We start from the raw sequence: 16,074 nt of genomic DNA on the forward strand, positions 1-16,074 counted from the left end.
TAAATTTAGAAGAAAACTATAAATACACTAGAAAGAGTTTTCGATTATTTTATTAAATACAATAGAATTAGTAATATTACAAAGCACAATACATGAATATACAATCCATCAAGAGGAAATAATACAAAATAAATCATTGAAAATCCAGATTCTTATTCACTGTCACTAAGATTTAATACAATCCATCAAGAGGAAATCATACAAAATAAATCATTGAAAATCCAGATTCTTATTCACTGTCACTAAGATTTAATTCACTCAAGGCAGTCACTTTGCGTGATAATTTCAAGCTGCAAAAAAAAAAAATCAATGTGTTTATTAATAAACTGCAGCAAGAGCAGTAACAACTGCAGCAAGATTTATTTTATTTATTCAACTTCTCACTAAGGCCAAATAAAAAAATATACTTGTTAAGCGTCACACCCTCATAAATTTTCAGGGGCGGGGGGACGGTTTTTTTTTATTTTTTTTACTTTTTATAGAGGTATATTTTTGCGCGGTGGACGTTTTTCCCCACTTTTTTAGGACGAAACGTCAAACTTTTAAAATGCGAAACAGAACAAAATTGACTATGTATGAAATATTATTGCTTATGACAAAATTGAGTTTTGTATTGTTTATATCCAGACGTAATTAAAACATTAAATTTAATTGCCACCAAGCGAAATTGTAGGCCTTAGGCTAACTAATCCGTCCAAGGTGCTACCCCAACCTCACTCATCGGCCATCCGCCGTCTCTCGCTCGACTCATCTATCCAGGAAATTCCCTATCGCGAGAAGCATGATTTGGTCTCAATAATACTAAATGGTGGGCTGATTTATAGTTTGAAAACAGCTTACGGCATTTCTTAAGTGAATTTTTATTCAACGTATTCATTCTTCTTTGATGAATCCTTTGCCAATTGCTGTGTAAATCAGTATTTAAAGTTGTGATGCAAAAAGTGTAAACCAGGCATAAGGAAACCCATCGCCCAACAGGACCTCGTGGTGTGCCGATCTCGAGCGCGAGATCATCGTAAACAAAATTGGTAGAGTCCATTATGTATGGGGTGTTTCCTATTTACGAACCTATAAAAAAACGCGCTTCGACCACTGTGTAGGCAAAATATTTATTTCGTTAAATCCCTAAATTGATAATCGCGTATTCTGTAATCACGTGACTGATGATGTAATCCTCAGCGACGTACTAAATGCACATGATTTAATGTGTTGGGGAAAAAGCTTGCTGTTTACCACATTACATGATTCACGGTGCTATTCGCGTTTCCTTTACGTAAATCGGCGGCGTGTAAATGAAACAATTGTTTTCACCAATTTGCCGTTGTCGACATAGAGCGATCGGCGGCTAGCGTTGTCTAAGCTAAAAAGTATGTATTTTTTCAAAAATTACACTAGCCTAACAAACATTTGCTAGTTTTGAAATTTTCAAATAGCAATTATGAAGAATCTACTAGCAAAATGCTAGTTTGCTAGCGTGAATTTCGAGCCCTACTCTGGAGCTGGGTCGGGCCGCTGAACTTTCCGTTGTATATCGGTAAAAAAAAATAAAAATAAAAAGAGAGGCGGCTGGATAATCAGGAGCGGGCGGTGACGCTTAACAAGTATGTTTTTTTATTTGGCCTAACACTGTTAGTGAAGGATCGGGACCAACAGGTGGTAAACACCTCTAAAACGGTCCAGTCCCAATTGCACAGTTTCTGTGTGTGACAGTGGCTGTGTTTGTGTGGACTAGTACACCGGGGTAGCCCCCCTACTCGTCTCGAAAGATGTACTAGGTTCTTTAAAGTGCACATGAGCTATGTGTGCACATGAGCTATGTGTACACTGGACCTACGGTTTATAGTCCTTATCCGAGAAGACTCGTTCTACCACCAGAACCATGGAGCGAGTGAGCCTCGAACCCTTGCCGATGTTATGGCTACGTAATTACGGTTCCACTGTCTTAACCACTTGGCCACTCACTCATTAACAACTGCAGCAAGAGCAATAACAACTTCAGCAAGAACAGGGGAGAGTATGTAATTTAAAGGAACATGGTTGGATCTTTAATTTGTGTATGGGTCATTATTTGGAGAGAAGGGTCATTATTTGGAGAGAAGGGTCATTAATTGGAGGAGGATGTATAATAGAAAAAGAATCCATCATATGTGCCAAGCTGCAGGGTGGATTACTCACCGACTTAAATCTTCTCCATCACTCTCTGAATCTGAATACAAATGACAGACTGGAATAGCTTTCTTCTTTACAGACTGTTTAGTGGATTTCTTCCTACGTGATGACCTCTTTACTACTAGGACTGGGTCTTTATTTTCATCATCACTATCAATAGAAATTGCATATCAAAATTAGTATAATTTCATCACAATAATAATTTATTGGATGATGAATATGATAAAATATAGAACGTGCCAATGTGCAAGTATTTTGTTCTACCCAATAAAAATGAGTTAATAAACACTTAAATTACATTGTACAGCAGTAGAGGGTGTTGCACATGCACTCGCCACTTTTCATCTCCAAAGACACATTGCTTTAGCATGTTTCAACAACGTGTTATTCAATTACTTAATCATTATACTCACACTTCCATGGTCTTAGAAGAAATGCTATCTTCAGGACAAATTGTTTCATTCAAAGATGTTAAATTGTCATCAACCAAGGGAACATCCATAACATCTTGGCTGCTCATCTGCTGATCAAATTTATCTGAGCTCTTCTCAACATTTGTGTGATCTACATCAATTTGTTCCTCATCTTTTTCAACTGTTGCCATGTTTTCATCATTAATCATTTCATTGATACTGGCCTTTAGCTTCTCCAAGGTTTTCTTGCTCACTCTATCCTCAATTACCTACAGATATTGAAATTATTATTGGAAACAATAATTAGTGGATTGATAGAGAAAAGGCACGATCTACAAAACTAGAAAATACAGTAAAAAATTACCAGAAAAAAGTGTACAACAAATAAAATACTAATAGGTCTAAACATTAAGTCACTTTCAAAACAATGAACTGAAATTGTAATTAACTTTTTAGGCAGGTTCAAAGTTGCCTAGTTGTTGAAGAATGTTAAAGGCCAGGTGCGGGCAAAAAATTTCTATTGATCATACATTCCAATAATTATCGATCTATAGTTTCCCTTATGTTTCATAATGTTTGTGATTTTATTTGTGTTACAGGAGCTTTTTGAAAATTAGCACTTTCATATCAGTGGGGGGGGGGGGGGATAGTTCAAATTACACAGTAAAATCTCTATTCTTTTGTACACAAATTTTGAAAATGGAGAGGTATTTTAAAAAGCTATGAAAAATAAACGGTGTGGTAAAAAATGTTATCAGATGACTAAATATAGGTAATATAACTTGAATTTTACATTTCTGGTATTTTTATTCAACTTCAGAATTTTATTTTCATGCTATAGCAAAAATTATCCACCGTATATCCACCATCTTTTTTTACCTTCTAGGGAGTCACCAGACATGTTATTACATTATGTTAACTACCTAACTACTGAAAAAAAGTCTTCCTGGTTTTTTTGGCAGAATTTTGCCAAATTTTGTATTTGACCATATTAGGGGAAATTCATGGTTTTTCATCTTGATTTCTGTTACAAATATTTGATTTATGTACAATTAACCAAATATTATATTTAAAATTCATGCCTGTACCTGAGCTTTAAAGTAAAGAGACAAACCTCTAATATCTGTTGAAGTAGAGTGTACATATCCTTAAGTGTCGCCTGGTTAGTATTGGTGATATGCAACTTGTTCAGAGATCGAATTAGTACACGGCAGCCAGGGGAGTCTGGGTTGCTCAAGATATGGTTACAAATCTTTAGGCCTAAGCTATCATGGATGCTGCTTTCCTGTTTAAGCAATATTACAATGAATCATGATACAATATTAACAAATAATATGGATGTATCGGGTGACAGTAGGATCATCCAATAATCTTGAACTCAGTGTAAAGCTAATTTATGGCATTCATCATCTTCACCCAAAATGTCTAGGCATGGTACCCACATTATTGTAGGTATAATGTTACAGCCAGCACAGGGCTTTCCTTTTATTACCAAAAGTGTTTGTCCAGCCTTACCTGTAGGTTTTCATGATCCAAGTTTGGCAAATTACGATGATCAGTTAATTGAATGAGCAGATCAGCAACATTTGAATCGTTTATTTTGGCCAATGGAGATGTGATTGGAGCATTGAACAATGTTTCAAGAGTAGGTAGAAATGCATCTTCTAAACACTCTTGGTTGCGTCTGAAAGTAATAAAATTATCAACAGTTACTTGAATTACAATGATTTGTAGTTTTTACAATACATGTCTTGTCATAACTTTGAATAATTTAAACAAAAACATTAACTGTACCTCGTGACAAATGCAAACATTGGCAGGAAAGTACCAAGACAATGGCGTAGATGATGGTCTTCTTCAGTCGTTGGGTTGTACCAGAGCAAGAGAAGCCTGGAAATCAGCTTAGAACTGATCACCCGTCCTGACAACATCAGTTTACAGAAACCCTCAGCGGCAACAGTACGCAGTTCAGAATGCTGAAAATTAACATGTATGAATGGTAACGGTTGGTGTCATTAAATAAGTTATGTTTTGCATCAAGATTTAGCTGGCAGAAGACGGGAATGAGAACTTTATGTAATTTAAATGAAACAAACATAATTAATTTCCATTTAGGATACAGCAATGTACTTTACTTAAAGCTCTGTCTACACTATCAAACTTTATGTAATTTAAATGAAACAAACATTTAATTTCCATTTAGGCTACAGCAATGTACTTTACTTAAAGCTCTGTCTACACTATCAAACTTTATGTAATTTAAATGAAACAAACATAATTAATTACAGCAATCTACTTTACTTAAAGCTCTGTCTACACTATCAAACTTTATGTGCCAACAAATGTGATGTCAAACTAGTTTGATAGTGTAGACAGAGCTTTAAAGTAATTATTAGACTACTGGATCTATATTAACATACCTCATTTTCTAATATCCTGATTAGTATACTCATTAGACTACTGGATCTATATTAACATACCTCATTTTCTAATATCCTGATTAGTATACTCATTAGACTACTGGATCTATATTAACATACCTCATTTTCTAATATCCTGATTAGTATACTCATTAGACTACTGGATCTATATTAACATCCCTCATTTTCTAATATCCTGATTAGTATACTCATTAGACTACTGGATCTATATTAACATACCTCATTTTCTAATATCCTGATTAGTATACTCATTAGACTACTGGATCTATATTAACATACCTCATTTTCTAATATCCTGATTAGTATACTCATTAGACTACTGGATCTATATTAACATACCTCATTTTCTAATATCCTGATTAGTATACTCATTAGACTACTGGATCTATATTAACATACCTCATTTTCTAATATCCTGATTAGTATACTCATTAGACTACTGGATCTATATTAACATACCTCATTTTCTAATATCCTGATTAGTATACTCATTAGACTACTGGATCTATATTAACATACCTCATTTTCTAATATCCTGATTAGTATACTCATTAGACTACTGGCTGTTTTGCTGTTATATTTATTTTCAACTTCTCTCTCCTGTTCTTCTTCATCAGATTCAGGTGAGCTTTCCAATTGACTTTCTGTTGATATTTTGAATGTTTCAAAACCGTAGGTCAAAAGCAGATCAAAGATCACTTTGAGAGCAGTGACCTTAACCTCATCTTGGTCAACTTGATAAACCTAAACGACATGTACAAAATGTATGAAGTAGAAAATACCAATGAGACTTAAGCTTTGTCTACACTATCAAACTCTAGGTGACAACAAAATGTGATGTTCCTATATGATGTCATATCACTACCATATTTGGGCACATCACACTTTTTTTGTCAAACTAGTTTGATAGTGTAGACAGAGCTTTAAACTATCATCAAAACGTTACCTTTACATACAAAATGAAATGATACTAGAAATATTTTTAAATCAAGGTGTACCTGTAAAAAGAGTAGCAAATGTTGTCTTGCAAAGTCTCGATTCATCTGACATGCTAAGCCTAGACATCGAACAGCAACATCTCTTACACTCTCATGTTCATGTGGAATTCCTGGCAGAATCTAGATTCAGAAAGAGTAAGATTTAATATTAATTTTTGAATAAAATTGCAAAATGATAAAGTATCATAAAGCAAGAGACTCTTACCAATGTATCAATCAGAGTTCTAAGAGTTGGGTTGAAAGTTCTCATTTGTAAATGTTGAAGCATCTCACTGGAAACAGTTAAGCATTTTACAAGGGTGTGAGGATCATTCTGTAAATCAAAATAAATAAAAGTATTTTGGAAATATTGCCCCTTTTTGCTTTAATTATATAAATGTATATAAAAACATAGAAAAACAGACAGAGTGTTAATGAGCTGTTAAATTAAATGTGAAATAGGTGTCACAAAATGAATACCTTTTCTGTTTGAATCTCTTCTGATTGCTGACCTTCCGTGGTTAGTGTATCCTTAGTGTTCTCAAGTTCAGTTACCTTCTGTTTGAGTTCAGCTGCTCTGCTAAAATTCTGAGCTCCAACACACGTCTCCAGTTCATCACGTGCTTCATTCAACAGCATACGAACACTGGCAAACTATAATAATAATAATAACAACTTTATTTAAAAACGGATGCAACACTTGAATCACCATATTGGTGTTTTTCACAAGGCCGTTACTTACTACAAAACTATTTATACTATTACACAAGTTATAATTTACAGTACAAAAAAAAAAAAAAATTTCATGAAAAATATAGAGTTTCAAGTATATTTTATCTTTGGTCATTTATTATTTTTTTAAATATATGTACCTATTAGGAGCTGTAATTGCATTTGAGTTTATAGCATTTAAACTATTCCATAGCTTTGCGCCAGAATACGAGAAACTTTTCTTTTTATCTTTTGATCTAGTATTATATGTTTGTTTGCGTTCATAGAATCTGTTTCTTAAGTAGGATGGTGTCAAGTTATTCATTATTTTTTTATTTTTTGTGACTGCTTCGTTGTAATATTGTTTTTCTTCTAAATTAGGCCAATTTAAATCTTTGAGTGCCTGTGAGCTAGAGTCATACCTAGATGTATGTTTAATTATTTTAGCCGCTCTATTTTGGAGTACTTGGAGTTTATATTTGAGGGTTTGGTTACAACGACCCCATACTACATTGCAGTAGTCAAAATGTTGGGCTATGATAAATTTGTACATTAATGATTGAATATTTTGAAGGAAAATATTGCTGCATTTTTTTAGATAGTACAGACCTGATATTACTTTATTTTTCATCTGATCTATTTGTTTATGCCATTTTAAATTTTCATCGATAATGACACCTAAATGTTTACAGTTATTTACTTTTTCAAGTTTTGTACCGTCTATATTAATATTAATATCCATGTTAATCAATTTATTTAATTTTTGATGTGTTCCTATAATCATATACTGTTAAATACAATTTAAAATTTAAAAACGATGAGAACCTAATCCCTGTAGACTGTAGAATTCTAGTACAAAGACACAAGGTACAGTGTCACTCTGAATTATTATTGCTTACTTTCAGTTCTTTCTGACGCTGTTGATCTTTATCTGGTGTTTTGTGAATAATCATGGTTATTGGTTCTCTGATTTCAGAGATGATTTCTGCAATTTTCTGAATGAGTTCTTCTTGTTTTCCTACCAACTTTACCATTAGCTTCATCAGTAAAGGACTAAGGGATCCTGGTACATTTGAGGCAATCAACAAGTCATGAACAGTACACTTTAAGGCTTTCCTATAAAAAAACAAATTAAGGATTGTAAAGAATACATCACCAATACTAAAGGCATATAAATCTTATAGGAGCAACAATTTTAAAAACTGTTTTTAAATGTATCAAAAGAATGGTTCCTTATTATGACATGGACATAACTTTCACAATTGTAAACATGATGAGCACTATTATGTGCACAATAAATCTCAATATAATCACTCACCGGCCAACTTCATCTGATAAATCCAAGATATCAGCCAACATCAACAACTGTTGACCTATGAATTCTGATTTTAGGGTCTCTTCCACTTTAGTTACATCTAATGAAGGAACCTTCAGCTTCTTTAAATAACTGTAGAAAAAATGTCACAATATTAACACCTGATTGACTGTTATTTAGATAGGATCTACATGTACACAAGATGATTTGTAGTGTATGTGCTGATCAACCATGCACATTCATATCACACAAGCACTATTTAAGCAACCATTGGATATGTCACCGGTGCTTGACAAATCAACAGACTTACTTGTAGATGTACTTAGCAAAGACTGACACAGTTGGCAGCAACTTGTCCAACAAACTGGCTTCTTGGCTACTGAGTGAATTTAAATGTTCACATAGACATCGCCAGTAAAGGCTGTTTTCACATGTTAATGTTTCTTCATCAATAGTTAGACTAAAATTGAAACAATATCATGCAGAATAAGGGATTATTGTAATGTAATGTTTAACAAAATACTTAATAATAATAATAAAATTAATTACTTCTGATGTATCTATGAAACCAATTTGAAGAATAATCAATCTAAAAACCAAATAGTTTAAATTCTCAGAGCTGGAAGGTGAAATCAAATTATCACATTTTCACTAATACCTTTCGTTCAGTAGGTCAAAGTTTTCCACTAGTTCCTCAGATGGTATTTTTGTCAAGTATTTTTTCATTGCTATTTCCGCTGTCTCACAAGAATTCTCAACATCCAGACACTTCATGAGCTCCAACACATTACCTTCAAATGTTCGCAACCAAGCTGTGAGAACTTTAGAGGCACATGTCTCACGAACAATTTCTATAAAACAATCAAATTTTAAGTAAACAAACGCCTAATTATTGTTTAAAAAAGATTATGGATTTAAGGGTTTTGCAAGCATACTGTAATATAACATCAAATTCAGCTGTTTGTATAGAATCTAAAACTATTATCATTCTATTTTTTCTTTTTTATACTTATTCAAATAAAAAAAAAAATTATTTCTTAGATTAAGCTTCTATTTTTTTTTTTTGCTATGGATATATTATTTCATCATGGTATTCCTAAAATAAAAAGATGAAAAAAAAAAATACCTGAACGATCAGACAATCCAGTTTTTAGTATCTTTACCCTTTGAGCAATGGTTAGTGCTTTTATGTGAACCTTCTCAGCAAGGACCTTAGAAAGATACAATGAAAAATTAATCCAATGTAAACCTTGGCGATATGATGTTTCAGAAATGGTACAAAGTTTTGCATAGTATTTTTACTATCATCAATAATATATTGACAGACGGGATAATTACCTGATAAGCCACCTTGCGAACAATGTCCTTTGTATCAAGAATTCGCTGAAGAATCGTTGGTAATGTTCGAGTTGATGGAGCTATGCACGATAACACGGCCCTTCTTACTTCATGCACTGCATCATGTTCCAAACAAAATAAGTATCCTAAAGAGAGTCATGCATAAAATGTTTTTTTTTTTTTTTTATTCAATTTTTTTCACACTTCAAAAATAATACAAGTAATGTGAAACATTAAGGTAATCAGACTAATTTAAACAAAATATATAGAGAAACTTGTACAACAAAGAAGTGTGAAAGGAGGTCAAATAAGTATGGTACTTTAAGCTTGACCCCCTAACAAGACTGCAGTTACGGTACATGACAAAAACAGCACATGAAATATTGATATTTGCTGTACAAAATGCCTAGTAAAAATTAGAGAATAACAAATATCAGTAATAGTTGTGATTAAAATATAATATATAAAAAATAGAATAACAATAAATTAACATAATTAAATGAATGTTTAATGAATAATTAAATGAATGTTGAAAATGTCATTTAAGAATGCTGTATTTAAATAATAAATATTGTTAATTTAAAAACATTTCCAACCATGCAACAATAGAAATATCGGAAAAAATCTTTTTTTTAAATCAAAATATAAATTCTTGTCCACATTACCAATCAGAATACTACCTGAATTTTTATGGTTATTGAACAAAAATATTCCTGCATTTTTTATGGCATTGTAAGAGCACTATTTTAAAATATATAAAAATAATATACTTTTTACCATTGATAACTGGGCAATCAGCATCTGACGGATCTTGAAGACGTGCAAGGGCAGTAACTGCCTGAATCCTTACAGCTGGAAACTTGTCTTTTAACCGTTGAAGCATGCAGTGGTATATATTGTCAAACAGATCTTCATCAATCTGTGCATCTTCTTTCATTGCAACAAGTAGTTTGTTGATAAGTTGACATACACGGAAACGTACAGCTCGATCTCTGACATTGTGGTGCTACACAAAATGGGAAAGATACTTAATAGAACACTCTGGGTGACCAATGAGAAAATAAACCAAAAGAGAGCAATGTGTCATTAATACCTTTAACAGAAATTTGAAAAGATAAATACAAAGGTTGTCGCCTTCGCTTTCCTCTTGAGATTCTTCACTACTCTCCTCAACTGGTGTTTGTTCTTCACAATATGAAACAGCAAACTTTGCTACAAAATCTAGAGTTCTCTCAACAACAGGTTCTTTCTTGAACACGATCAAAGAATACTTCAGGTAGTTTATGAATTCCTCAGTGAAAGCTTCTTTTTCAGTTGTCTATACAGTAGGCAACATTTTAGAATTAGAATTCAGCAGTATTCTTATGAACAGTCAGTTTTTAAATTAAAAATGTCAGAAGAAAACAGAATTCACACTAACAAAAAATATCAATTCTAAAATGGTTAACAATTTGGTAAAATTTTGCTATAAAAACTTTGTTCAGTAGTTGGTAGTTTAACACTCTGGTGACTCTCCAGAAAATGAAAATACAAAAAACAGAAATATGATTTTGAATAAAAACACCAAAAATGTAATACAGTTTTCTGCCACCCACTTACTTTTCATAGCTTTTATTTGCCTACATACAATATGTGTGTAAAAAAGAATGTTACTGTGTAATTTGAACTAGGGCTTGATTGATTGATTGATATTAGGATGTATGATCAAATAATACAGAGATTATTTTACTTTTATCAAATAAAAAAAATATATACTGTCACTTACATTCTGATAATTTAATTTCAGAGCCTTTATAAGCTTATTGTGTGACTGACTACCTTTTTGACACTCTTCAAAAATGTCCTTCAAGGATTTAATGCTGGGGTGCCCAGGCATTATCAATTCAATTGACAATCTAATTCTGAAAATAAAAATACTGTGATTTACTTTAATATCATACATATTAATTATTATATAGAAGTCTGGAGGGGTTATGATGGTTACTTGTCAATTGAAGAGACTAAGAGTCAAATTAAGAGTGTTATCATTTGCCTCATTCCCTAAGATTTTGATAGTGATTTACTTTTTCAAAAGTCTGAATATACCGCCACTAGGGGTCATAAACATAAATTGAAAAAGAATAATGCTCGATTAAATTGCCGTAGTCATTTTTTTACCCAACGAGTTGTAAATTCATGGAATGCTCTCCCTGCCAGTACAGTAGAAGTTGACACAACCATACTATTTAAAAGAAAATTTCAGAAGACGAGGGGGGCTAATAGAGGGCCACGACCGGCCCACCAGCCTCTTGCACCACTCATTTAGAGTGGTGTACGGTGAGAATACTGTATGTGTAGTATAGTAGGCATACCTGTCTGTCTGTAAACTAGTTAATTTAGCTACTACAATTATTAGCCTAGCTAGCCTAGCCTAGCCTACTAGCTAGGCCTAGTAGGCTAGTAGTAGTAGTACAAATTGTCATCTTTCTAGCTAGGCCTGGGGCCTATTAATTATATTATTAACATTCAAAAAGGCATCATGCTGGATTGCCTAAATCCTATAAATAACAGAAACTGCCTAGTCTAGGCCTAGTCGTGATTATATACTCAAGTTAATGTTATCTAATAAATAATCTAACTCTTTAAAACTGATTATTTTTCCCGCTTCCAAGGTTCTCCGTGAAAAATGAAATAATTTGAATATTCAATTGACTTATACGCATGCGTTGACGAGATATTTTCTTTGTAGTAGTAAAAGGTAATCTAGTTGCGGTTCGACAAGGCACACTTAATCAAGTGTGTTTCTCCTTTTCGGGAAGGGCTTTGCTTTTGTGTGTGGTCATATGGTGTGGTGGGGGTTGTCACACAAATCATCGTTAGAAAACAAAAATTAACCATTTTTATTCAACGGATTGCCTTAAAATAAGATCGGAAACTGCAATAGACTTTGTCAAATCTTATTAACAACTATCTATAAAGTTTGATGGTAACAGAATAAAAGTATACGGTTAAAATAATGGGACAAAATACGTCGTCTTACAACAGCAATAATAGTGTCGGTGGTTTAGATAGTGGTGGTAGTTGTGGATCCAGCGCCGGTGGCGGAGGTGGTATGGCAGGCGGCCGAGGTACCGTTTTAATCTAGGACTAGGCGTAGCCTAAAAACGTAGGCCTAGGCCTATAATAGGTATTCTGGCTTATAAAAAGATGAGATAATTTATTTAGGCGCGTTTAAAAAAGTAGGTTAGGGCCAGCCTACTAGCCTAGGCTAGTAGTAGTAGTAGGCTAGTTTGTTATGTGCAATTTGAAAGATTTACGCAATTTTAATTTAAGCAAAATACGCAGGAAATTTCAAATTAGGCCTAGGGCCTAGTAAGTAAGTAATTAGTTAGTAAAGTATTTTCACTGTTTTCAGTATTACGATTTGATTATAATATTACAATCAAAGCATGATAACTTTAGTTATAATATAGGCCTAGGCCTATCCTACATTCATAAATAGTCACATTATTTATTAATAATTTAACAGAATAAAATGTTATAAAATAATAATTTATAAAGAATAAAAAGATTTTGTCAAAATAGATTATAAAATAAGAGAGAAAAAATAAAAAAAGAAAGGCTGAAGTCCTCTCATTGCCGTAGATAGATGTGTTAGTATGAGCTAATGTATTGTACACGTTTCCTTGTGTGATGTTCAATTGCGCAAGAAAATTAGTTCCGGTTACGAAGGGGCATTCCACAGTAATTCCAACATCAGTTGACAAATTTAAAAAAATGATTATTAGATGTACTTTTTATGGTTTGTGATGGGTTTTAGAAAATTTCCTTTAAATATTAATTTTATAATTCCTGTTTTAAATCGTAATTGTATTATACAGTATTACTTGTTGTATTTTTGGGAGTACAAATACCTTGTACCTATCACTAACATTTTAAAAACAGCTAATAGTCTGTGAAATTGGTTATGCCAACAATTCTCAGTTTTTCTGTTAAAAATTAAGTATTTAAAGTGGAAATGGAACTTAGAGCTCCAAGAATTAAATTCCAAGTTCCAAGGCTGGCAATCTTAATTTTGGGAATTTTGCCCATATTACACTACAGTCACATTTAAATATTTTTGTATACCTACTACCATACTTTAAACTTCAATATACAGTATAATAGTTCTTTTTCAAATATTTGTTTACTACTGAAGATATAGCAATTCAAACTTTCTAAGGTGTGATGTCTGTGACTAAAAAATACTGTGGAATTCCCCTGATACTCATCTGTAGAAGAGTATCCCTACAATATTTTACAATTTATTTTAAAATTGACATGTTAATTACTAAATGTTATTGCTGTAAATTGTAAATATTCTAATTATCTTCAGGTAGTCAACAACAGCACCACAGGCACTCTTGGACCTCTGGTAAATACAACAGTCCACATATTCCGATAGTAGGTGCTAGAACAGACGGCAGTGTTGATATGTTATTAAACTTTCATCATGTCCATGGAAAACATATCCAGTTATCAGAGAATGGTAAACTAGCATCGCGAGTTGGTAGCTTCTGTAACGCTATAGTTTTTACAAGTCGTCCAATAGCTGTCAACGAGGAAGTTAATATGGAGCTTATACATAGTACAAATTCTTGGAGTGGTGTTTTACGTTTTGGTTTCACACAACAAAACCCATCTAGGATAGCTCTTGGTGCTCTGCCAAAATATGCATGTCCGGATTTAACTGTGAAACCTGGTTACTGGGCTAAAGCTCTACGTGAGACTTATGCAGGAAATGGCAATTTGTTGACATTCTATTGTAATGAGCTTGGTGAAGTGTACTTTAAAATGGATGATTCTAATTATCAACTGTTTTTCAGTGATGTTGATATTTCCAATCCAATTTGGGCTTTAGTTGATGTTTATGGAAATACCACCGGTGTTAGACTTAAAGGTGAGAATATGCAAATAAAGAATAATATTTTATATTTAAATTAATAGATTTGATACCCTGTAGGTTTGGAGAACTATTCAAAACTTTATTTCGACTGTGCTAACTACCTTTTTCAGTGGATAAATCAGCTGTATGGCAGAAAGCAGCAACCTGATCAATAAGGAAAAAATGAAGTTAGAGTTACTGTATTTGGTGACTGCAGTATATATATTTTTCATTTATTTTGGTTAAGGTTAAGTTTTTAATAATTCAAATTACCATTTATTTTTGCAGAATGTAGCCCTCGTGCAGTAGCTAATCCTGTTTCCATGCCAACACAAAATCCACCTATTGATGAATCGATACTTAATGCCTCCACACAAAACACTGAAAATAACTTGCCTTCCGAAAATTATGAAACCTTGCAACGTCTCCACTTCCATGATGTTCACGGACCCAGCGTTCGACTTCGTGCACATAAAAAGGTGGTCAGGCGAAAGACTGACTCATATCAGGGGGGTATTGTGTTTTCTGAACGACCCCTACATATCGGAGAAGAGATTGTTATAAGAATTATTGAGGTGTCAAATACATTTATTGGTCACTTCCGTTTTGGTGTGACCACTTGCGATCCAAATCTTTTAAATGTAAATGACATTCCTGATGAGGTGGAAGCATTTTATGATCGTCCAGAATTCTGGGCATTTAACTCTGATTTCCCGATGCCAGAACAGAGAGACACTATTTCATTTATGATCGATAATGAAGGAAAGGTTTTGTGTCGTTTACATGGGCAAGTTCATGGCATTTTAATGCATGTTGATATATCCCAACCACTCTGGGCAGCTTTTGATGTCAATGGAAACACAGAAGTTATACGACTTTTAGGTAAGTTTAACAAGTTTTCAATCAAAAAATGTTTTCTATGTTACTTTTGTGTTTGATATGAAAATATTGTACATTTTAAACAATTTCAAATTTTTCTTCACATTCAAACTATTTACAGGTATCAAGAACCATTCTTTAGTCCCGTCGGAAGATGAAATTCCACAAGCTCCGGTCGGAAACGAATCGGATTTGCTTGGAATGCGTGAGCTTGTTGAGAACCTATATGTTCATCTTGATGGTTCCAATCCATCTCCAGGAATTCTCACTGTACCCGAGGTTCCTGCTTTACCACCAACAACTGAGTCTTCAGCAGCAACTCCTCCACAAAAGGTAAAACCACCTCCAAGACCACCGAAACCTTCCACAGAAGACAACGAATGTACTGTATGCTTTGAAAAGTCTGTGAATGCAGTCTTCTACAAATGTGGACATATGTGCACATGTTATGAATGTGGGAAAAAACTTAAACTGTCCGGTTCACACTGCCCAATCTGCCGTGCTTTTATCAAAGATGTTATTAAAATATTCAAGTCCTAGAGTAATAACTTTAATACTGTAAGATTATGAAATATTCTGTACTGGAAAAGCCAATGCGGTTGCTGCAACATTATTAAGTGCTACAACATTTTCCACAAAATACTACTCTCTGTTTACACTTCATATTCTGACATTGATTTGTCTTATTAATACTGAATGTATGTAAAATGTTTATGTGATATCAAAGTGAAACAGATAGAGTAGTTGGCCAATTATTGTCTCTCTTCTGTAAAAGTTAGGGATTTTTTTTTAATATACAGTATAACAAATCTTGTAATTTTATTTAAACAGATATGTACATAAAATTATATCCAAATTATATACAGTAAATTGTACAGAATATATTATTATGAAAAACTATTCTTGAAAAGTATGGCAAAAGATGTTT

The 16,074-nt window shown here is 33.2% G+C and overlaps 2 protein-coding genes across 2 annotated transcripts; one reads left to right on the top strand and one right to left on the bottom strand.

Moving 5' to 3' along the window:
- Positions 1-79: 79 nt before the first annotated feature.
- LOC140047482 (condensin complex subunit 3-like) lies at positions 80-12,015 on the bottom strand. Its single transcript, XM_072092524.1, has 20 exons — positions 11,983-12,015; positions 11,130-11,265; positions 10,458-10,682; positions 10,142-10,370; positions 9,365-9,510; positions 9,153-9,237; positions 8,685-8,877; positions 8,337-8,486; positions 8,030-8,158; positions 7,611-7,827; positions 6,481-6,654; positions 6,227-6,334; positions 6,022-6,141; positions 5,543-5,767; positions 4,377-4,558; positions 4,098-4,266; positions 3,697-3,867; positions 2,583-2,851; positions 2,176-2,319; positions 80-290 (listed from the first exon to the last, which is right to left on the bottom strand). Exons 2-20 carry the CDS (start codon positions 11,238-11,240, stop codon positions 230-232), a joined length of 3,108 nt encoding a protein of 1,035 aa, XP_071948625.1. The 5' UTR covers positions 11,241-11,265; positions 11,983-12,015; the 3' UTR covers positions 80-229.
- Positions 12,016-12,200: 185 nt separating this feature from the next.
- LOC140048118 (E3 ubiquitin-protein ligase NEURL1B-like) lies at positions 12,201-16,072 on the top strand. The gene is made up of 4 exons (XM_072093148.1): positions 12,201-12,471; positions 13,719-14,282; positions 14,556-15,149; positions 15,268-16,072. Exons 1-4 carry the CDS (start codon positions 12,360-12,362, stop codon positions 15,684-15,686), a joined length of 1,689 nt encoding a protein of 562 aa, XP_071949249.1. The 5' UTR covers positions 12,201-12,359; the 3' UTR covers positions 15,687-16,072.
- Positions 16,073-16,074: the final 2 nt, after the last annotated feature.

Source organism: Antedon mediterranea, chromosome 4 (genome assembly GCF_964355755.1).
Source record: "Antedon mediterranea chromosome 4, ecAntMedi1.1, whole genome shotgun sequence".
NCBI lineage: Eukaryota > Metazoa > Echinodermata > Crinoidea > Comatulida > Antedonidae > Antedon > Antedon mediterranea.

Excerpts from the sequence above, each read along its gene's own strand:
- LOC140048118 (XM_072093148.1), top strand. The coding sequence starts at position 12,360 with ATGGGACAAAATACGTCGTCTTACAACAGCAATAATAGTGTCGGTGGT. Across the intron at positions 14,283-14,555 it reads CACCGGTGTTAGACTTAAAG|AATGTAGCCCTCGTGCAGTA; the intron begins GTGAGAATATGC and ends TTATTTTTGCAG. Across the intron at positions 15,150-15,267 it reads AGAAGTTATACGACTTTTAG|GTATCAAGAACCATTCTTTA; the intron begins GTAAGTTTAACA and ends AACTATTTACAG.
- LOC140047482 (XM_072092524.1), bottom strand. The coding sequence starts at position 11,240 with ATGCCTGGGCACCCCAGCATTAAATCCTTGAAGGACATTTTTGAAGAG. Across the intron at positions 4,267-4,376 it reads ATGTTTGCATTTGTCACGAG|ACGCAACCAAGAGTGTTTAG; the intron begins GTACAGTTAATG and ends TATTACTTTCAG. Across the intron at positions 2,320-2,582 it reads TCTTCTAAGACCATGGAAGT|TGATGATGAAAATAAAGACC; the intron begins GTGAGTATAATG and ends TTCTATTGATAG.